The sequence below is a fragment of the Pistacia vera genome, unplaced genomic scaffold (genome assembly GCF_008641045.1).
Source record: "Pistacia vera cultivar Batoury unplaced genomic scaffold, PisVer_v2 Contig900, whole genome shotgun sequence".
NCBI lineage: Eukaryota > Viridiplantae > Streptophyta > Magnoliopsida > Sapindales > Anacardiaceae > Pistacia > Pistacia vera.
Window position 1 is genome coordinate 197,546 of NW_022196780.1, and position 24,397 is coordinate 221,942.

Genomic DNA, 24,397 nt, shown 5'->3' on the forward strand with positions numbered 1-24,397 from the left:
CGGAAGCACTGTGAATATCCTGTTCAAGACTGCTTTCGAAAGAATGAACCTAGACGAGGCTGACCTGAAGCCCGCCTCGATACCTCTTTACGGTTTTACAGGGGACCACCTGATCCCCAAAGGAACGATCCAACTACCAGTCACGCTCGGCGACTACGACGAGGTGACTAGGGTTACCGAATTTTTGGTCGTGGATTGCCCGTCAGCCTTCAATGGAATCTTGGGGCGACCTCTGTTGAGAAGCTTCAAGGCAGTCACTTCCATATATCACCTCAAGATGAAGTTTCCCACTCCAACGGGGATAGGGGAAGTGAGGGATCGTAGAGCGCATCTCGCGAATGCTACGTAAAAGCGGTGCAGATGGCAGGCAAGGGCATTTCGCGATATATGCCTCGCCAGGCTATGGCGATCAGCCGAATCGAACCACAGTCGAATCGAACCACAGCTGGTCCAGCGGAGGATAACATAGACCCGCGAATCCAGGAAATCCCTCCCAACGGCCCGGTTGAAGATCTATCCGAGATTTCGAGTGATTCAAAAGAGCCGAGCCGAGTGTTAAGGATTGGAAGCTGTCTCAACCCTCAGCTCGCTTCCGAACTGATAAGCTTCTTAAGGGAAAATATTGACGTGTTTGCCTGGTCGCATGCAGACATGGTCGGGATCAGCCCGGATATTATTTGCCATACATTAAACGTGAACAGTGAGGCCAAACCGGTTTGCCAGAAAAGAAGAGCAATGGATCCGGAGTGGTACGCTGCACTAAAATCAGAAGTGGAAAACCTCCTCCGAAATGGGTCTATCCGAGAGGCATTCTGCCCGACCGGGGTTGCCAACCCGGTCCTGGTAAAAAAGCCAAACGGCAAGTGGCGGACCTGCATTGACTTCAGCGACCTCAATAAGGCTTGCCCGAAAGATAGCTTCCCTCTGTCGAGAATCGACCAGCTCGTTGATGCCACCTCGGGGCACGAGCTGCTAAGCTTCATGGATGCATAATCGGGATACAATCAAATCCCGATGTATAGGCCAGACGAGGAGCATACATCCTTCATTACGGATCGGGGGCTGTACTGTTACAAAGTTATGCCTTCGGCCTCAAGAATGCTGGCGTAACCTACCAGCGGCTGGTTAACCGAATGTTCTCCGACCAGATCAAAAAGACAATGGAGGTCTATGTGGATGACATGCTGGTCAAATCCCAGGTCGCCTCAGAACACATTGCACATCTCGCTGAGATGTTTGACATCCTCCGACTGTACAGAATGAAGTTGAACCCTCTCAAGTGTTCGTTCGGGGTATCGTCAGGAAAGTTCCTAGGGTATATGGTTAATCAGCGGGCGATAGAAATAAACCCCGAGAAAATCCAAGCTCTGCTCGATATGGAGAGCCCGACCAGCAAAAAGCAGGTCATAAGTCTAAATGGGCGGATAGAGGCACTTAGTCGCTTCATATCGAGGCTAACAGACCGCTGCTTACCATTTTTCAATGTTATGAAGGCCAACAAGAAATTCGAATGGACTCCCAAATGCGAACAGGCGTTCCAGAGTATAAAAGAACACCTTGGGAAGCCACCTCTCCTCTCTAAGCCTCTTCCACAGGAAATCCTGCTCATCTACCTGTCCGTTTCTCAGTTTGCAGTCAGTGCAGCTCTAGTACGGGAAGAAAATGTGCAATGGCCAGTGTACTATGCGAGCAACCGTCTGTCGGATGTCGAGATGCGGTATCCGAAAATGGAGCGACTAGCCTTTGCTCTGCTGATCGCATCCAGAAAGTTACGACCTTACTTCCACGCCCACACGATTCACGTAATGACTAATTACCCCCTCAGGCAGGTCCTCCAGAAACCAGAAGCCTTGGGTAAACTGCTCAAATGGACCATGGAATTAAGCGAATTCGACCTGAAGTACAAGCCCAAGTCGACCATTAAGGGGCAAGCTGTTGCTGACTTCATCTCAGAATTTTCCTATCTCCCAAGCGAGCAATAGCCTAGCGAAGTCATGTAGGAAAGTATTCAGAACCTGTCGACCTGGAACCTCCACATCGACGGGTCATCAAACAGGAAAAGAGCTGGTGTGGGTCTTCTCCTTGTAAGCCCCGAGGGGGCTCGAATTCATGGTATTCTCCGATTCGGGTTTAAGGCGACCAACAATAAGGCTGAGCATGAAGCCCTACTCGCCGGGTTGCGACTTGCCAAAGAAATGGGCACAACCGCGATTAATGTCTACAGCAACTCCATGCTGGTCATCAACCAAATTTTAGGGGAATATCAAGCAAAGGAAGAAAACATGGTCCGCTACCTGAAAAAAGCTAAGACCTGGTCGTTCAAACACTTTGAAATCACTCAGATTCCCAGAGATAGCAATTCTATAGCGGACGCCCAGCAAAGATAGCCTCATCGTTGGATTCAGAGGCTCTAGATAACATTCCTGTTCGTTTCGTCGATGCTTCAACTATCAGCTCAACCGAACAAGCCGTAAATGTGACTCAACCGGATTCCTGGATGACTCCCATTTTCTAGTACCTCAAGGATGGGACATTGCCAAGCGGCAAGGTCGAGGCAAGAGTCCTACGGGCAAGATCTGCTCGTTACACACTCATCGGAGACCAACTGTACAGGAGAGGATTCAGTGCCCTTCTCCTCTGATGTGTAACCAGTGAAGAAGCAGGCTACATCATGAGGGAAATTCACAAAGGGATCTACGGCAATCACACAGCTGCTCAATCTCTTGCAAACAAGGTTGTTCGTTAGGGATATTATTGGCCTTGGATCCAAGAAGATACGCACAATTTTGTCAAGAAATGTGACAAGTGCCAGCGGTTCGCGAACATTCTGTGAGCCCCCTCTCACGAGCTAATAACGATGTCTAGCCCCTGGCCATTTTCCATGTGGGGGATCGACCTTATCGGTCCCATGCCAGTCGGAAAAGGAAGGGTCAAGTATGCCATGGTCGCGGTAGATTATTTCACGAAATGGGTGGAAGCCGAACTGCTGGCTTCGATCACGACCAGAAAGCTGAAAGACTTCGTTTTCAAGAACATAGTGTGCCGCTACGGAATTCCTCACACCCTTATTTCGGATAATGGAAAGCAATTCGATAACGAGGAGTTCAAGCAGTTCTGCGACGAGCTGGGCATCCATAAAAAATTTGCCTCAGTCGCCAGGCCGCAAGCAAATAGCCAAGTTGAAGCTGTCAACAAGACCATCAAGCACACACTAAAGGCCAAACTTGGGACAGCCAAAGGAAATTGGGCTGACGATCTCCCTGAAGTCTTATGGGCGTACAGGACAACTCCGAGAACCTCAACCTCAGAAACCCCTTTTTCGCTAGCCTATGGCTACGAAGCAATGATTCCTGTGGAGGTAGGAACTGGTTCTCTGCGGAGAGACTTGTACGATGAGGTTGAAAACGAAGTACTTATGAGGGCGAGTCTGGATCTTGTTGAAAAGCACCGCAGCAAGGCTTCGCTAAGGATAGCAGCCTACCAGCAACGTGCGAAGAGGTTCTTCGATTCAAAGGTCAAGCGAAGAGACTTCCAGGTCTGAGACCTTGTGCTAAAAGAAGTTCTCCTTGGAACCAGGGAGCCAAGTGCGGGGATACTAGGACCTAACTGGGAAGGTCCATACCGGGTCGACAAGGTGATCAGACCGGGGACTTACCATCTCAAAAGTTGAACGGTTCCAAAGTACCCTGAGCTTGGAATGCCGAGCACCTCCGGCCATACTATCAGTAATCCCAAACTCAGCTCTCAAATTAGTTTTGATTTTGTTAGTTCCCTCTTTGTTGTAAAGTATTATTCTGTCCGCTGAAACAGTTCGCATTTATTCTGTTCGCTTGTAACAATTTGCATGTAATATTGTCTATGTAAAACTGAATTGTAAACTGCATTTATGTATGATAAAGCGAATAGCAATTGAAAGCAAAATGTATTTTCATTTATTTACAACAAAAATTAAGACCCTATTCCAATGGAGTCGGTCTCATTGCACTATGGCTGGTCGGAGGGATCCTTCGAAGCAAGACCCGAACCCTCTGCCTGGTCGGATCTTCGGGTGGCCGTTGCTGCTTGATCGTCTTCCTCCGCCAAAACCCGCAAGGTCTCTTGCCACCCCTCTGGGAGGTCGAAAATATCCAGATCTGGGTTCTTTGGTCCTAGGGTATAAATGGACCCGATTGCCCAATCGTCGGCCTTGTCCTCGATCTTCTCTGACTGGATCCGCATTTCTTCAGTCAGTGAAGCAATTTTTTCCTGACTCTCCTGGAGTTCGGCCTCGAGAGCTAACCTTTCCTTTTCAGAGGCCTCCCTTTCTTGTTCAGCTCGCTGAGCCCATATGGAGGTCGTCTGGAGCTCCTGGTCCTTTTCTCCGACCTCCTTAAAGAGTCTAGCAGTTGTCCTCTGAAGCTCATTCACTTCCTCCGCACGTCGTTCAAGCTCCGCTTTTTGGAAGTCCACTGTCCGCAAAGCGGCATCCTTTTGGTTCAGGTATCTGTTCGCCGCTTCGAATGCTTGCGTTCTTTCTGCTTCGACAGTCTCCAGGCTCTGTTTGAGCTTTGCGACCTCCTCCTTTAGATCACTTGCCCCCTTCACAGCCCCCAGCCGAGTCTTCTCCATGGACATCCTCATCGCAAGCAAAGCCTGCGAGCAAGAAGTGAATTAGAATGAAAACGGCGGACAAACTTTAAGAACAGTTTATTTACCTTGCTTAGATGCTAGAACGACGTGGTCATCAGGTCATCGCCCGTATCGGCGAATTCATCGTATGACTCCGATAGCCCACACTCAAGCAGAGAATAGACTATCGGCTGCAGGTATTCGAGCAGGCTCCCCAATGAGTCTAACACTAGTGTGCCCTTCGTCTTGTCGGCAGCAATCGTCTCGTCCGCGGGTTCCTTGCCCGACCTCCTTCTTGAGTCCTGTCGCGACCTTAAGGGTTCTTCCTTAGATTCGGTCTCTAACTCGTCGACCTGAATCTGCTTCCTTTTCTTCGACCTTTGGGCCGGAGCCTTCCGCCTCGGGCGAGCAGGTGGTGGCTAGGTGACCTGTTCTGTCCTGGTCGTCTCTTGCTCAGGCTGGGGCTAGGAAGGCGCAGCTATTCGTACCCATTGTGCCGTCATGGGGCAAGCAGCTTCGGCCACCCTTTCTCTCCTCGATCGAGGGAAGATGAACGGTGCTCGCCGGGGTTGCTCGGACTCTTTCGGAGGCATGGTCGTTGCATGCAAGTACATTAGCAACTAGACAAAAGTTATTCTGCGACCAGAAGGGAATCAAAGTAACTTACCTTCTGGGGGCTCCAAAGACGCGTTGTTACTAATGAAACCGTACTTCCGCAAGTTCGCGATCGTCACGAGCTTCCTCGCGTCCCGACTTTCCTCTGGAAGGACTCCAAAAGACACGAGCCTATCTGGGTCAGCGAGCAGGTCTTTGCTGGTCGTCTTGTTAACTGCAAAAGAAGGCAGGTCGTTATAATAAAGGAAGCGAACAAACAATGAACCTAGCGAAGAAGAACCTACTTGGTTTCTGAAAGCGGCAGTAGCCGTCATAGTAGAAAAAGAAGAACTTTGTCTCGTAGGCCCCCGCGTTGCTGGGATAGCTATGTATCCCTTCGGCAATGGTAGGTCACCGGGACAAGTAATAGGAATCCTTATCCTTACTCTTTTTAAGATAATAGGCGATGCCGAGCTCCACCGCCATTAGCTCGACCAAGCCACTCTCGCGGCACGCGATGTACATCGCGACGGCGATGACATACACGTTTGGCATCAACTGCATTGGTGCGATCCCGAAGTGATCCAGGACCGACCTAATGAAAGGATGAAAAGGAATCATCCCTCCACCCTTGAAGATCTCTTCAGAGATCGCAGCTAGGACATCAGAAGGATGCCGCGACGACCGGGTGTTGTCGAGGAACACCTCTACGCGGACATTGAACTGTCTTTTTATCCTATCGAACTCTTCTTGGGTGAGAACCGAGAAGACGTCAAGGGATGCGTCCGCAGGAACGTCCTGCGAAGACGAACTGGCTCCTTCCTCAGGTCTGGATGTTGACGGTTCCATTCCAAAGTCTGCAACACCGACAGACAGGTCATTTAAGCCATCGCATGTTGTCCCGCACGGCGGCATGGGACAAATTCCTTAAACCCTAACAGCAACTCGAGCCGCCATCCACAACTCGAATCCGACGATAGCGTCGCGTCTCTGATGAAACACCAGGAGACCCAACGCCATTGCCCACCAACCAAACAAAAAAAAAACAAAAAAACCAAAAAAAAAAAAAAAAAAAAAAAAAAAAAAAAAAAAAAGAGGAAGAAGGGAAAGGACCTTACCTTCTGGGGCGCGTGACTGAGGACAGATCTTGTTTTGGATACTGGCGAGATGCCAATCGGAAAGGAAGAGCTTCCGGTTTGCAAAGATTTTTCGCTCGAGGCAGAAGGGATTCTGGTGGCATCATCTGAAAAATTTGGGCTTTTATATGGACTGTGAACCGACGGTTACCATCTCTCGGAATAGAAACGACAGCCTTCTCTCTCTCCGCATTAAATGCGCCCGACGTCGCATTCAATGTTGTGATAAGGGTCGACGTTTCGAATGTGTTGTGCAATTAATATTGTCAAAACAACACCGGGTCAGTACACAACGCATTTAATGCGCCTGCCAGACGCTTTAACACGTGCAGAGCGCCTGACAGCGCGGAAGCAGGCTCATTGAATCTCCAACCCTAAGGCACGGTAAGAAACATCCGATGAATCCAGGTCGCTAGGATGATGATTGTTCGTTTGGGCAAAGATTGTGCGAGGTCGTGTTCGCAAAAGGCCCTGTCCCGAGCTTCTTCCATTCAGGTCGAAATTACCAGAACCTCCAATCGCGGCATGACTTAGTTTCCAAGGTTCGATCCTCAAACCTTAAAAACTAGGGGACTTCTGTTATGCCTGGGAAATCAAGGGCTGACGTGGGAAGTCACGTGATAAAGTGTGACCTGCTCTCGTCAGAACGGTAAGCACACGTCAGGCCTGCCAGACACTGCGGAGCTCCCACGTGTCCATTTCCCTGCTCCAAATCGCGTGAAATCAGCTTGGGACGTGGGCAATGTGACGTAAAGCCGGATTATGTCATGACATTCACACCAACCCATGGATTTAATGATGATTACATGCATTCATCTCGTTATAAAAAGAGGAAGACCCCTTCATTAAGGGGATTCGGCCATTTTACACTTGAACTCTCTCTCTCTGGTAAACTTTGTATTTACTTTTTCTAATCATTTGTAAGTCAGTCCGCTGTTGCAACGTGACCCACTATACTAATACAAATCAGTGGACGTAGGATTTGCTACCTTAGCATTCGAACCACTTTAAAAAGCTCTCATTGCATTCATTCTACATTCTCTACATAATCACGTGTGTCCGTTGATCAATCAACGTTACGCACGTGTCGATTAGTTGGTGTTAAAATCACGCATCAACATTTTCATACAAAGTTTTTATACAATCTTGATGTGGCAACTCGCGATTGGTCAACTCGTAGTGGTTCTCATCTACCCAAATACAAATTGATCAATCGTAAGCTGCCACCTTAGGGTTGTATGAAAAAATTATAAGTATAATTTTATTGGACTAAAAAATAAGCAACTTGTTTGGGACATTCGTGTATTTTAACTACAAAGCATTAAAAATTGCGCACTCAAACCACCAAATCTAGAAACTACGACTTGCTAAACTTTGCAGAAAGCAACACTAATAATAAACAAGAAATATTTCAATGTTGATGGAAAAAAACAAGTTTGATAAAATCATCACAAAACGGCCATAAGTCTGCAGGAGCAAGATCATAACACCATCATCACAACCATTCCTAGCTTCTCTACAAACAAAATCAACAAACGGCCACCCACCAAACCCACAAGAAAGGCATCAAACCCCATCCCCAGAACACTCCAAAACGGCCACTACAACCAAGTACCTAGATCTATCAACCCCAACACAACTCATGGGTAAGTCTCATACTACCATAGTTTTGTGAACTCTGTCGACACAACTCATGAGAGAGAAATGGTTTAGGAGAGATTGAGAGTGAGAGCTGATGGGCGTGGGCGTGGGCGTGGGCATAGGCATTGGTTTAGGAGAAATGGTTCAGTGATGAGTGATAGCTACGTGAGAGAGAAATGGTTTTAGGGTTTTTCATATATATTTTTTTTTAAAGTAAAATAGGGGTACATGCAGGTATCACCTGCCCACCTGTTATTTTTACGGGTGGGTCGGGTACAGATAAATTTGGTATGGATGATTATTATAGACACTTGTAACCGCCTGTTTTACTCGAGTACCCGTGGACCCATGGTTACGAGTCAAAGTTTACTAGGTCTACAACAAAGTAATTCAATACATGTTAGAGAAAAATATGCTAGTTGAAGTATCTTGAAAGGTACGCATCTATTATCATTGCAAAGTTTTGACACAAAAATTAGGTTGAAATTGAAGGTAGGGACAAAAGGAATATTTTTCAGGATTAATGTGTCTGTGAGTTTGACTACACCACTATGAGTGGTTGGAGTAATATTTTTGTTTGGCATTTTAACATAAGTAGGTGAATTAGATTGTGTGTGATTTGGAAAATGTTTTTGGTTGCAAATTATGTGATCATTAACCATTGAGTCAATTATCCAAATATCACTAGAAACTGAATTGCTCAAATAAAAAGATGTACCTGCATAAGTGGCAGAAGCATTGGTGGTTCGAAACTGATTTAGCATTTGGATAAGTTGACTGGTTTGTTCAAGATTGATCATCGTTGTTTGTGCCTCAATTTTCGAGGTTCTGTTAACTATCACATGGTTTGTCATTGGATCGTCGGTTTTGTCCTTGGGACAGCCATGTAATTTCCAACACGTGTCCGGTTGTGATTTCTCCTCTTGCAATAGTCATAATACATTTTGCCCTTGATCTAGATGATCTTGAGCCGTTGGATCCACTTTGAAAATTCTCTAATTATGAACCATTGGATTAGTTGATTTGACCGTTGACTTGGTTGACTAGCTGTTGACTGTTGGATAAATTGAAGTAATCTAGGTCGTTCAGTGCTTTATATATAAAGCCACCCTTTTCACCATGAAACCATAGTTGCCTTTCACCAAGCCCTTCACCTCTCGGGTTTCCTAAAACGCCTCTACCATGCCCTTGGTTAGAGCAAGCAGTAAACGCTGTGAAATCACCGGGACGCAGTGATTCCATGGAAGCCAACCATTGGCTTTCATCTTGAACGGCCAATTGATAAACCCGACAAAGTGTTGGCGGCGAAGTTTTGGCTAACATTTGGGTTCGAAACGGAAGAGACCTTTATTCAAACCCAGCAAAAAATGGATTAAGCTCTCTTGTTCTTTGATTTTTTGAAATTGTTGCAGGGATTCCTATGATCTTTTCAACGGTTCTTCGATGGCATCCAACTCGTCCCAGATCACTGATAAGCGATTGTAGTGTGTTGTCACCGATTTTTTATGTTGCTTAACTTCAGCAAGATTTTGTTGGAGAGTGAATAATTTTTCCAAATCGAGTTAACCATACATTTCTTTGATATGACACCATATTTCTTTGGCGATTTCAGTAGGTGGTAAACTGTCAGCAACCTCCTGGGTCAGGAAGTTGTTGATCCATAACGGACCGACATGTTGCATCTGGTCCAATGTTTGTGAAGATGAGACTCAACCGACGGTGAGATGGTTCCATCGACGAATCCATCTGTCTTTGGTGATGAGAGCTCTTCAGAAATCGTGAGCCCACGTCATGTAATTTTCTAATTTGGTGATGGCTTGTTTAACCAGAACGAGATCTAATCTATCAGATGACGTAGAGTAAAGTGAATCACATGGTTCCGATTGTCGTTTAATGGCTGGAACGATCTGGATTAGGAATGGATAAGGTTGGGCCGGGTTGACCCGTAAACCAAAATGGGCTTAGTTGAGTGTTTGGGCTTGGCTAAGATGTGTGGTTTTTGGGCCCATAATGGTCATTTGGGTCTAGCCCAATGTTTGGTAGAATGAGCCCAGCTAGAGTTGATGTGGGCTCATTGTGAGCTTGTGGACTTGGGCTGGATTGGTTGGTAGATGGGCTAAGTTGTGTTGGTTTGTTTGTGGTGGGATCCATTTAGTTTAAAAAGAAAAAAAAAACCCTAATCCGAGTGTCTGTTTTGCAAGTGAGAGCAATAATAGAGGGCAGAATTGGATTAGCTGAGGGGATCGAGCTAGGAGACTTGAGAGGCAAAAGAAGTCTTGGTTAAGAAACCTGCTCTGATATCATGTCAGAACTTAGCAATTGGAGAGGCAACTAAACTATCAAAGTATGCCAAGAGAAGAAGACTTTGTAAAGAAATGTATTCGACTGATATATGTCTCATGTACAATTTACATCTATTTATACAAGAAAGAATGAAACCTGTAAGGAAATGTAATAAAAGAAAATAATATCATGATTCCCATAATAAGGATACAACATAATATCCGATATTCATTATTCAATTACAACCATATTGTATCTCAAATTAATGCGTAATATCCACATTTCATGTCAACGGGTTGCCTTGGCCAGGTTGCAACAACCTTAGTCACGACCAAGTTGGGTTGCATTTAGCCAGGTTGGTTGCATCTGGGAGGCCGTCAATTGACTTGCCCTCGGATGATATCCAGAGCTCCAAAAAACTAGGTTCCTCCACCACTTCTTCCACACCACCGTTTGTTTTCGAGATGAAGACTTTGACTTTTGTATTTTATTTTTTTTTACTTGGTTTTTGGTTCTGCTTTATTATGGGTTTGATTGTTGTATCTTTTTTCTACTATCATTTTATATGATTTGGGAGTAACAGACGGAAATAGCAAATGATTCTAGTTGACTATTGGTTTTAAGGGTTTGGGTTGATTATTTCTGTGTGATTATGTAAAATCTGGATTGAAATTTTTGTAAAATTTGGATATTGAAGATTTTTGTAAAATCTGGATGGAAGATTAAATTTTTGTGGAGCTAGAAACAATGGAAGGTCATAATTCTTTATGGAAGATGTTTCTGTACAGAGTTTAATATAATTAGGATGTAATAATTGTGTAAAAGCTTGGTTTGGAAATATATTTCTGTAAAATCTTCCTTGTTTGGAAGATTTATTCGAAGTTTTACTATATTTGAGATTTAGTTTATCTTAGTTTAATTTTATATTTTTTTAAGATTTTTTATTGATTTAATTAATTTTTTAATAAGTGGAGGTTTATTATAAAATTTGTGTTTATTGAATATAAGCTACTATTTTTAAAATTTATTACTGTGATAATCATTCCTAAGTGCAAAAGTGACATTTGAATGGTCAAAATAAATCAAATTGTAATTTCTATGGACAAACATTAATAAATAAGGGTAAGTGGTTCCAGGTACCCTGCATTTTTTTGGGGGAATCGAAATCGGAACTGCACAGTGCAGGTTCCCAAAAAAAGGAACTGGAACTGGAACTGGAACCGAAATCGGAATTGCACAACGCATGTTCTTAAATTCAAGGAACCAAAACCTAAAATAAAGTTTCCGATTCCTTTCCCAGGTACCCTATAAAAAATCAATTACCCACCTATTAGTTTAAAATACCTTAAAAGTTTACAAATACACCCCTAACAAATTTTGATTACTCATTCATTTGTGTCCAATGTGACTCGTAAATCCTCTAACCTTTAAGCAACACTTGAATTCAATCAATTCATCACAATTCACATAAAATTCTTCAATAAAAACCAAAACACAAACAATCAATTAAACAATCATATTATAAATCTATAATTCAATATTATAATTAATTGAATTTCTAATCATTTAATTTAGTATTGTACTAATGTTTATTATGGAATATTATAATTAATTAAGTAATCATACAATAAATCTATGATGTAATATTATAATTAATTAAATTTTTAATCATTTAATTAAGTAATGTACTAATGTAGTAAATTACTAATGTTTATAATGTAATGTTATAAATTTATAATTAATTAAATAATCATTTAACTATGTAATTTTATAATTAATTAAGTGATTATAATATAATGTAATGTTAAAATTAATTAAGTAATTATTTAATTATAATGTAATGTTTTAATTAATTAAATTTCTAATCATTTAATTAAGTATTGTACTAATGTTTAAAATAAAATGTTATAATTAATTAAGTAATCATTTGTTTATAACGTAATGATAAAATTAATTAAATAATCATACTATAAATTTATAATGTAATATTATAATTAATTAAATTTCTAATCATTTAATTAAGTATTATGCTAATGTAGGGAATTACTGATGTTTATAATATAATGTCATAATTAATTAAGTAACCATTTAATTATGTAATGTTATAATTAATTACGTAATCAAATTCTAATATAATGTTATAATGAATTAAGTAGTCATACCATAAATCTTTAATGTAATATCTTAATTAATTAAATTTCTAATCATTTAATTAAGTATTGTACTAATTTTTATAATGAAATGTTAAGTAATCATTTATTTATAATGTAATGTTATAATTAATTAAATAATTATACTATAAATTTATAATATAATATTATAATTAATTAAATTTTTAATTTTTTAATTAAGTATTATGCTAATGTAGTAAATTACTAATGTTTATAATATAATATCATAATTAATTAAATAATCATTTAATTATGTGATGATACTATAATATAATGTTATAATGAATTAAGTAATCATATTATAAATCTTTAATGTAATATTATAATTAATTAATTTTTTAATCATTTAATTAAGTATTGCATTAATGTTTATAATGGAATGTTATAATTAATTAAGTAATCATTTGTTTATAATATAATGTTATAATTAATTAAGTAATTGTACTATAAATCTATAATGTAATGTTATAATTAATTAAATTTCTAATTATTTAATTAAGTAATATACTAAATTACTAATGTAATGTTATAAATTTATAATTAATTAAGTAATCATTTAACTATAATGTAATGATGTATTTAGAACTTGATAACTGAAGTAAATAATTAAATATTATATTATTTTTCAATCAAATATACTATTTTATTTAAAAATAATTTTTTTAATAACATTAAAACACTTTTAATTGGTCATAATTCCAATTATACATTTAATTAATCAAAACTTTAATATTAATATATTATAATATATTAAAGTTTTTTATACGGTGTAGTTTATATTTAATAAGTATAATTGTAAAAATTTAACTTTTTTCCGTTTTAAATTTTTTTATATGTAAAATTACATAAGCCCCCCATTCTTCACAGATATTTCATTTCAGCCTAGGTTCCAAAATAGAGTACCCGATGTAGGTTCCAAGTCAAGGACCCGCTGTAGGTTCTTTTTTCCAAGTTCTATATGGAGGAATTGAAACTGGAACTGAAACCGCACAATATCGGTTCCAAAAAAATGAAACTGGAACCTACTCGCATAGTGTCGGTTCCAGGTAGGTTCTAGTTCCTATTCCGGTTCTACCCATAGGTTCCGGTTTCACTTGCTACTTGTGCTCATCCCTATTAATAAAGGGTGGAATGTTGCTAGCTTCTGAAATTGGGGGTACTAATGTTTATTCACCAAACCTAGGGTAGTAAAATGTATTTCTATTGAGGGACACTAAGGGAGAGTGGAACGTTGATAGTTTTTGAAACTGGTGATACCAAGTCTATTCACCAAACCTAGGATGGTGAAATGTATTTCAGCCTTAAAACATTATTCTTCGTCTATGGGGTGTACCATCAAAATCAGTGATGATTTTGGCATATTAGCATTTGTGAGTTAATCTATACGCGGAATGCTTTAATTGATGCAGAATTTCACATGCCATCTTCCTTGACAATCATTATGTGGATAGAGCAGGAAATAGTTAATGATCCTGAAGCAGAGGAGCATTTTTTTTTTTTTTTTTTTTAAAAGAATGAAGTACCCATGCCTCAAAAAACAAGACATACATATGACAGTCATAGATTAAAAGACAAGCCAACTAATCCAATTAGATGTTAACATGACTTATCCTAAAGACAAATCCTTGACTTACTCGTAGGGCAAAAAGACAATTCAAAGGCAGAGAATTTGATGATGTCAACCTTGCAACCTCATGCACTAACATATTAGCTTCTCTACGGGTCTACTAAAACTCATCTGAAGAACAATTGTGGGTAAGGTTGTATATATCTTTCACAATACCATCAATCTCTCAAAAAACCTTTTCTTTCTTATAGGTTGTAATAAGATCTAACTAATATGTTTCCGGTAAGACCCTACTAAAACCTAGATTGGCTGCCAAAACTATACCTTCCCTAACAGCTAGAGCCTGGAAGCTGAGGAGCCATTGAGACAGCAAAGGAAATGTTTGAATAAAATGGGCCGTAACTGGGCTGGTGCATTTATGGTCAATCATAGAACATTTACCAGGTTTTTAAAGCCTCCCATCCCGTGTCAATGTCTACAATTTTGGGCGTGGGCTAAATTTGCTTTTTAGGCTGATGGAAACCTACAACGAACTACGAAATATCTTGTTCATGTACAAAATTCGTGGTCCGTTCATGTCACTTTTGCACAACGTTTATTTAATTAGTGTTGTCCATGCCATGCACGAATTTCAAATCTAGTGGTTTTTTATGACTTCTCAATCCTTGTGAAAGAGATTGCTCTTAAAGTTTCTACCAATTGCTGCCATTATGAAATGGACGCTCAAGTATTGCATGAATCCCTTCTCTCTCAAGGATAAAGACAACTATGGTCTGATGTCAATAAAATAAGATTGCTTAACCATTATTGAAGTCTCACACCGACTATGCATGCTCAAGTTTATTGGTTTATAAGAGGGGGTAATCCTCTCATTCAATAAAATCTTATTAGGTGAAGAGTCAAACTAACCTCAAATTTTATCATGGTATCAAAGTCATGTTCAGTCAAGCCGGATGCTTGACCAGTGAATGAGGAGTTAAAGTCAATAACTAACTCCATCAATAAAGACCTTATTGGATGAGGAGTCAGACCCACCTCAAATTCTATCGATCGCTAATAAGACAAACAAAAATAATATATATAAACCATAGGTCTTGAAACAATTTTTATTATTTTTACATGTTAAATTAATTTGGGAAATCATATTAAATAACTTATTTTTGATAACTCAACTAAAAAATAGCTTGTTTCTGAAAGTGTCAATAAATAATCATATTCCAAAAAATTTAGCATATGTTTGATCAAAATACCCTTCCTTGGTTTAATTTGGGTATTTAGTTAGGAAAGAATAATTTGGTTTAATCGACACAGAAATTTTAAAATAAGGCTATTTTCTAAGAGACTTATACAATATAATTTCTTGAATGATGTTATTTTGCCAAATCTGAACGTTAACCTGTTACCAAATGAAAGAGCAACATGGATCATATAATATTATAATGTGGTCCAAGTCCCATTCCTACCCTCTGTATCTTAGACTTTTTAATTAATTAAATAAATCTGACTTGGTCCAAATTAATTGATTTTATATGCTCCGACTCGGATTCTTCTCTCAGATTAATCTAAATTTATCCTTGATTAGATCTCCATCCGGCTGACCCTGGTGGATTTATCTCTACAAAAGCTTAAAAAAAAAAAAAAAAAAAATGATGAATAAATAAAAGATGCTCAAGTAAGCTGGCATCATGCACACTAATTGATATAATGGTACTTAAATTCAACACGGCGGGGCCTCACCACTCCATAAAGTCGCATGCCCTCACCATAACGTTATAATATTTTATAATAAGTAAGCGAGAACATGGTTTCCAACCAAAATCCATGATCTAAAAGTTGAACTTGAAATTGAAAGCAAAACCTGATCCCATCTCATTCTTTTAATTATGAGTTAGTTACCTAAGGTTTCAACCTTTAACCCGTGGATATAAAAAAATCATTAAGTTAACATATAACACTAATCTGTTAACTGCCGTTAGGGCACATTTAATGGAATAAGTGATTGTTTGTAAGAAGACCTATCTAACCCTATGACGTTTATTACATTTAACTTTAATAATAAAGGCAACTTAAATACTTAATCATTTTATTAACCACTATATCCTTCTTAAAATTACAAAAAAGTGTTAATTTTTATTAACATAAGAACTTAATTGATTAAAAAATTAAAAATAAAATTTAGTTTTTATTAGTTTTATTCATCAAAATAATTTTTTTACCTATATAAGAATTTAATAAAATTAAAATTAAACATTTAAATTATTATTAATATTATATGTATCTTTTTTTTTTCTTCATCTTTCTTCCTCCCTTCTCTTTACCCTAAAACCCTAGAGATCAAACATATTGGCGACATTGAGCATAACTTTCTCGACAATGGGGAGGAGTGGACGCGTAATAGCCTTGAGATAGTGCCCTAGCGTCGCCATCTTACGATTTTTCTTTTTTCTTTATTTATTTATTTATTGTTAATTGGTTTGAAGTATATTTTTATCCTTAATTTTCTAAGAGTATCTCCAAATGACTCTTTATATGACCTAAACTCTTTATCATAAAGAGTCTATTCATAATAATAAGAGTCCAACATACTATTTATCTTTAAAATATAAATTAGAGAGTGAGTTTGACTCTCCACATTTAGAGAGTCAAATTTCACTCTCTATCCTAATTTTAATTAATAAACTACAAGTTTTTATGCATTTTATTTATTAATTCTCTCTCTCATTAAATCTTTTTCTTAAAAATAAAGAACATCTTCATTAAATTTAAAGAGTTTATTGCATTTTATTTATTAATTCTCTCTCTCGTGGAACCTATTCAAATAATTATTGATGTATGATAGATAAAGAAGTTATATATAAAGTAAAAAATAATAATATACATATAACATTTTTATACAATATTTCTCACAACATGATGTGGTCAAAGATAATTTAGTGAAAGTTTATTTTTAATTTAAAATCATCTAATATTTTTTATCATATCAGTTGTATGATAAATATTATATAAAAATATTATATATGTAGTATTATGCTAAAGTAAATTGATTATAAGAGTTGATAAATTTTTATTACTAATAAATGAGCTTTTAGGATATTAATTTTGTTCAGTTAACTAATATATAATAAGACCAATCTTATTTAAAAAATAAAAATCAATATTAATGAAAAAGCAATTTAAATGTTAGAGCTCATACTAATCTAACAAATCTGCCCCATTATATATTATTATAATTTGAAAAAAATAAATAATATCGCCGTAGATTTGAAAAATATATAAATAACTTTTGGTTTATCTCAGAATTTTTAGAAGAGATATTCAATAAATTCTCCTACTGTAGAAACAGCATGAGTTTCCGCAGTAGAGTATAGTGAAGGGTTCGGCGAAGGAGCATAAAACACAATGACAGGTGGACGGCAAGATGCATGATGGATCGAATCGAACATTGAATAATTCAAATTTGTTTTTATTAATAATTAAAGAGTTAATTACCAAACCCCCCCTAAGGTTTCAAATTTTAACATGTGTTAGAAAATATCATTGTGTATAGAAAATATCATTAGGTTAACAGTGACACCTAATTGGTAGTCTATGTTAATAAGAAGTTAGAGCATCTTCAATGGTGCTCTTTATTTTGAAGAGTATCTTTCATATAATTAAAGAGTATCTTCATTAATTTTTAAATATAAAGAACACAATTTTTAGTACATGTCCTAAACAAATTGCATTAAATAGGTTCCACGAGAGTATAACTATATACATTTATTAACGTATATTTTAAAAATATTTTACATAAATTAAAAAATAAATCTCACATTAAAAACTTTGAAAAGCTCAAATCATAAATTGTTATTTTATCATGTACATGTGCATGCTACGATACCAATGAATAGATCCACGTTAGTTAATTTGTGGATACATTTTCTAAAAACTAATTGGCTAATTACACATGTTTTAAAACAAACTAAAAAAAAGATAAATTCGTTCAGAAAATGATAGATTTAACTTTAAAGAAGGCAATTGAACAAATTTAAATATTTCATTAGATACTTATAATTTTAATAATATTTTTAAAACTATAAAATCATATTTATATAAAAATAATTAAATAATTAATAAAAACCGCTGACCATCCTTTTTTTTTGTATATTAATTTTCTAATTTCTTTAATTTTAAAACTATTTTAACATTATGAATGATTGTAAAATTTAGAATATGTTTTGTTTTATATTTCTTGATTATCTAGTTATCTAGTTATCTTATTTTCTGTTTTAAAAAATATTTTAATTTATAACAATTGAAAATATTAGAATATATTTATTGATTTTTAATTTTTATAATAATCTGAATTTTTAATGTTTTTTCTTTAAATATTTGTTAAGGGGCATTTATGTCTTTTTATCATTTTCCGTTAAAATTAATTGTAACTAATATAATTTTGTCCACCTTTTGTGTTTTAGAACTTGTGTCCTTTCCTAGATAGTTTTTGGACATAATGTCCGCAATTTTTTTTTTTTTTTTTTCTATAAATGAGGGTGTCTGGGCCAACTTATATGCATCTCAACTAATCATTCGGAACCTTGGAACTACCGGCTGAGTAAGAGCTTTAGTGGTTATCCCTATTAGCACCAGAAGAGGGGCTCAAACTCACGACTTCTTGAGTAATACACCCAAGAGTTTTAATCGAACCGCTCAACCACCCAGAGGCAATTAAGTGTCTGCAAATTGATAATACCCTTATGTTGATGTTACAAAGTTTTAAAGTGAAGACAAATCTTCTTTTGTTTTTTGGGAAAAAAAAAAAAAAAAAAAACAAGAAGCTTTTAAGTGAAAATTTCCAAAAAAAAATAAAAAGAACAAATAAAATTATAGTGATGTAATTAGCCTCCCATATTTATCTCTTTAGACCCTACTTATTATTAAAATTTTATCCCTTATTAAAAATTACTATAAGGCATAAAAGAGTTATACCTATTTAAGAATTTTATTTCCTCTTTCAATCATAAACATTAATTATATTTTCAAACAATAAAGACCAAAATTATGCAATTGAAAGAGTTTGATCAAGATCATGTAAGAATATAATGGAGATGAAATTTATACTTTACAATTGTAAGTTGCATTGTTAAATTTTTCTTTATTTTTTTTCTTTTGCGTTTCTTCAAAACTTATTATAAGTTAGTTTGATGTATTCAATTTTATTAATTATTATTCTTACAATCATTGAAGTAAAAACATATGCAAATGAATTTCATTTCTGCATATTATATTCAAAACAATAAGTATAAAAAATATTAAAAATATAAACGGAAGGGTATTTATGGGAGTAGGTAGGGTTTGTAAATATATTTATATATGCTTAAACATTTTAATGGGATAAACTTATAAGTGGGGTAATGAAAGATAAAATATAGGTACCAATAGCATTACTCTAAAATTAAATAAAAAAGCATAAATACTACTAAATCAATAACAATACAAAAAAAATAATAATAATAGAAGACATAAAAAAAGTCAATAATATCTCCTAGTTTAATAAATCTTAGATTAACATATCGTTAGCCTTTTTTCTTTAAAAAAAAAAAAAAAAAAATCTATTTCCCTTAATTATTAGTTTAGGGACGTTTATATCTTTTATTTTTTCGTTAGATTTTAACTAGCATTTTTTTTTCATTTAGAGAGTTTTGACATTTTTTGATAATTGTATGCGTTTTTAGGAAAAAAATGTGTCCTCATAAAACAAAATTTATTTTCTATCATTTTTTTTTTTTTTTGTTGATCAGGAAGTCCGGACCAGTTTGCACTCACCTCACATATTTTCTCTCATTACTTCATACATATATGTACACCATGTATTCCAGAAATGGAGTAGTTGATGTTGGGTGATAAATCACATCTTAACCACCATTGAGTGGTCTGATGGTAAAAAAACAAGTGGAGGATCTAACATGGTCTCCTAAGTTCAAGTTCTCATAGCCCCTAATAGGGGTGGCTACTTGCCCACCCCACCCCCCCGGACGATTATATTAAATTTTGCTTGTTTTAGCAAACATTTATAAACTTGAAAATGTACCAAAAGACAATAATGCTGCAGACACCAACGCTTTACACCAAAATTTTGCACCGAACGACGTATCAACTAAGTCAAACGAGCCATGCAACACATTAACAAATATTTCGCGAATGAATAACTGTCCATCAAATATGGACGACCGTCCATATTAGTAGACAACTGTTCATTTTAAATGGACTCCCGTCCATTTACTATGGACAAGCATCCACATATAATGGATGCCCGTCCATAGTTTAAATTAAAAAAAAATTAAAAACAAAAATCATGGACTTCAGTCCATATTCAATGGATGGATGTCCATACTAAATGGACGGGGGTCCACCTAAAATGGACACCCGTCCATAGTTTAAATTAAAAAAAAAAAAATTAAAACAAAAGTCATTGACATCCGTCCATATTTCAACAAGCTGCTTTTCAAGCTCACCCATCAGATGATGGCACATTCCTTATCCGCAATATTTCAATCTGGTAGCAACTAATGGTATCTCAACAACCTCTTCAAACGCTCTAATAGTTGCCACAAAAACAATTTCTCCTTTCCCTTCCAGAACAACTGTGTAGAATCCTTGAAAGTTCTTGTGCCTCATCTCAGATTTCTTATTTAAGATAGGATATTCAACAAGATCTTTTCCTGTTAGAGGGTCCTAAGCTGGCTCAAAACACTCATGTATAACATCAATTGCCTTATTCAACTTCCTCTGATTCTCCTTTAAGACCTTACCATTCTTCAATAATCTCCAGGTTAAATCATCTACACCTAGTGATATAGGCATTCCTGTAAGCTTATGGATGCAAGTAGAAACATGTTCACATCTATCACTGTAAAACCAATTATCATGAGCATAATTTTTCACCTTAACTTCCCCTCTCCTCCTTAGACAACCTGTGTGAAATTTATGCTCGCATTGATCACAAGTGTGAACACTACCATCATCCAAAAAATTCTCCATTGTTTTCTCAGATTTCCCTCACCACAGATCACACAACAACTTGAAGGGCAAAACCAATCTCCGCTTGGAATCTCCTCTAAGCCAAGGCAATCCTTGTGATAAGTGGAAGGACATGAATCACATATGATTAATTCACTTCCATAGTGGCAAACATAACACACTTCATAACTCACATCTTGATGACTATTATCTTCCATCTCATCACACAACTTCTCTTCACCACTTGTCGATTTATTATTGCTCAATAGTTCCTTTTGACAATCCAACAAAGACCTCACATCTTTGAGAAAAAAATTAGCAACAGGCCTATGTTTTTTGCTACCCACATGGGCTTAAAAATCACTGATTGTAAACACCTTATTGAACATTTACACTTGATCCCTGTACTACATATCCACCCTTCACCCAAATTCCCACTATAACACACGAATTCCCCAGGTGTTACCACTTTCTTTTCCATCAACTTAGACAATGCAAATCTAAGATTAAACCTTGAAGTTCCAGGAATCACCTGCACGCGGGCTAGCTTCTTTTTCTTTTTGTTATGCCTAAAAAGTCAAGGCTGATGTGGACTCTCGTCAGCAAGAGCCAATCAAAATTCAGGGAGGCTTTGTGTCATCTAGACGTTGCCATGTCATGCAATGACGGAAGAGGTATGGTTCTCATCAGTGCAGCAGGTGAATGTCAGGCTTGCGAGTGGCTAGGAATCATCCACCTGCCCAAGCTCTACGCAATTTAAGGATATCTCTCATGCAAACAACTAATGGGAAGCAGGTTAGGAATTGTACCCCACCTGCTGGACTGCAGGCTCATGATTATTACCTTGAATCCTCCCATTATAAATAGAGGGCTCCTCTCTTATTTACGGGATTGGATTATCTTTAGTCCTAAACAACATATACACACAAACACACACACACACACACACACACACACTCTCTCTCTCTCTCTCTCTCTCTCTCTCTCTCTCTCTCTCTCTCTCTCTCTCTCTTTGTATTGTAACTCAGCTCGCTACATACGACCTGATTGTAACCATCTATTAATACAATTACAGTGGACATAGGAGTCGCTTTTGAGCATCCGAACCACTTTAAAAACTGCCTTTTATTTACTCTCTTGAAGCGGTGCCACCGCCAAAGACGCCTACAGGTCGCGTGAAAGTGCGAAAAAAGGGCAAAAGCCCATATTGTGCGCACTACAGTGCGCAAAAGTAAGGGAAAGCAAGTGGAATAGCAGTGGACCGAAGGGCTCTGAGGGACCAGCAAACACCGGTGGTGCAATGGGTAGAATACCCATGGCATTGCGACTTGGCGACATGTCGCAGCATGAGCAGTTCCACACCACGTCGCATGGGCACTCCCATAAAAGTACAAGGCAGGGAGATTCCCAATATCGTCAAAATGATGACCTCGACCGTCATCATGCGGGAAACCCCTGTCATCCACGGGTTGGTTCTGACCATTGCGGAGATTAAAAAAACTTCCCGAGCCATTCAATGCCTTCACAAGGCCCTAGCCAGCGTGTGTTAAGGTTTGTCGGAGCTTCCGACCGAGTTAAGGAAGTGCCTGATTTGCGATCTTTCCTCAACTGCAACATTGACGGTCAAACCCACGTTGCGGAAAGTGATCTCCAGGCAACTTTACTGCCTTAGATTGAGGAACTACAATGAGCTTTGGATTAGCTTAAGGCTCAGCAGAATGCGCGTGGGAAGGTCGCAGAGGTGTCTCCCTTTTCTCTAGTAGTTTTAGCTGCTTCTCTCCCATCGAGATTCAGAATGCCTGACATACAGACATTTGATGGGAATTCAGATTCTCAAGATCACCTTTACGAGTTCAATGACCTCATGGAACTCCACCAAGTCTCTGATTTGGCCCAATGTCGTTGTTTAGCACTAACCCTAACTGCCCATGCCAAGCGCTAGTTCAGGTCGCTTCTCATTGGATCAATCAGCTCATGGCATCAAACGAGCTCATCATTCCTAAGACACTTCCAGGCGAACAGGAAGTTCTCGATGCCACTAAGCTACCTGAGCAACATATGGCAGGAAAGGGATGAATCCCTCCAATCTTATATAGACAGATTCCACAGGGAACTCCACAAAGTGGCTCATACTCTCGAGGAGTCTGTTCAGACTCTCATTATCACGGGGGTTCACCCGCAGACTGACTTATGGAAGGAACTGCAATCTGAGGATGATGTTTCCCTCACTCGCTTCTACAACCTCACTGAGAAATATCTTCGAATCGAAAATTCTGTGGCCGCTCTTAACCATTATAACCTCGGTCCCTCGACCAGTGCTCCCCAGTGGAGGGATAATAGTAGAAGGTTGATCGTAGATGGGCTAATGACGATCAGCAAAAAGGAAAGAAGCAGCAATTTGAGCCCAAAAAATCTTATGCCCCAATTCCTCGTCGCGATCGCGACAAAAGTCAATACACTCATTTGAATGTCTTAGTGTCGACTATTCTGGATAAGTTAAAGGAGGCTAGCTTGCTCGAAGAGCCAGAGCCTATGAAGAATCCCCACTCAGACAGAAACAACAAAAAATATAGCTGCTATCATCAGGATAATAGGCATTACACCAATGAGTGTCGGGCTCTCAAGCAAGCAATCGAAGACTTCATCAAGTAGGGGCACTTCAAAGAGTATGTTGATCGTCTGACTCCCGTTCGAAAAAGGATCAAGAGGAACCAAGGAAGAAACATTGTGCTCGCAAGGTCTCTACTATTTAGGGAATTCTCGAGGCGCCCAAGAGAGGTATGCTCAGGAAGCTCGTCATGACCCTATGAGTGTAATGAGCACGACGTCGTGACCCGCTAAGGTTTGCAAGGAAGAGGAGATCACCTTCTCTGAGAAAGACGCAGTGCAACTGCATCATCCCCATGAGAATGCACTCGTCATCGCGTCTGAAATAGGTCGGTGCGAAGTCCACAGAATGTTGGTGGACAATAGAAGTGTTGTAAATATCCTATTTCAATGAGCTTTCAAAAAAATGCAATCGAACAAGGCAGACCTAAAGCCTGCCTCTATCCCTCTCTATGGTTTTACTGGGGATCATTTGATTCTTAGGGGAACGATCTCACTCCCGATCACGTTGAGTGAAACCAATGAAATGACCGAAATGACAAAGTTTTTGGTGGTGGACTGTCTGTTCGCCTTTAATGGCATTCTGGGATGACCTTTACTGCAAAATTTCAAGGCAGTCACCTTTATCTACCATCTAAAAATGAAGTTTCCCACCCTGATGGGAATCGAGGAAGTAAAAAGATCTCAGCGCGAATCCTACGACTACTACATAAGAGTAGTGCAGATGGCAATGCAAAGGAAAAGGAAGGCTAATAGGCATCTTCGAGCAGGCCATGGTGATCAGCAGATCA

The 24,397-nt window shown here is 38.0% G+C and overlaps 1 protein-coding gene across 1 annotated transcript; it reads right to left on the reverse strand.

The window, feature by feature from the left end:
- Nucleotides 1-20,516: 20,516 nt before the first annotated feature.
- On the reverse strand, nt 20,517-21,020 carry LOC116119714. The gene is made up of 2 exons (XM_031405661.1): nt 20,792-21,020; nt 20,517-20,701 (listed from the first exon to the last, which is right to left on the reverse strand). Exons 1-2 carry the CDS (start codon nt 21,018-21,020, stop codon nt 20,517-20,519), a joined length of 414 nt encoding a protein of 137 aa, XP_031261521.1.
- Between the last annotated feature and the right edge of the window lie 3,377 nt (nt 21,021-24,397).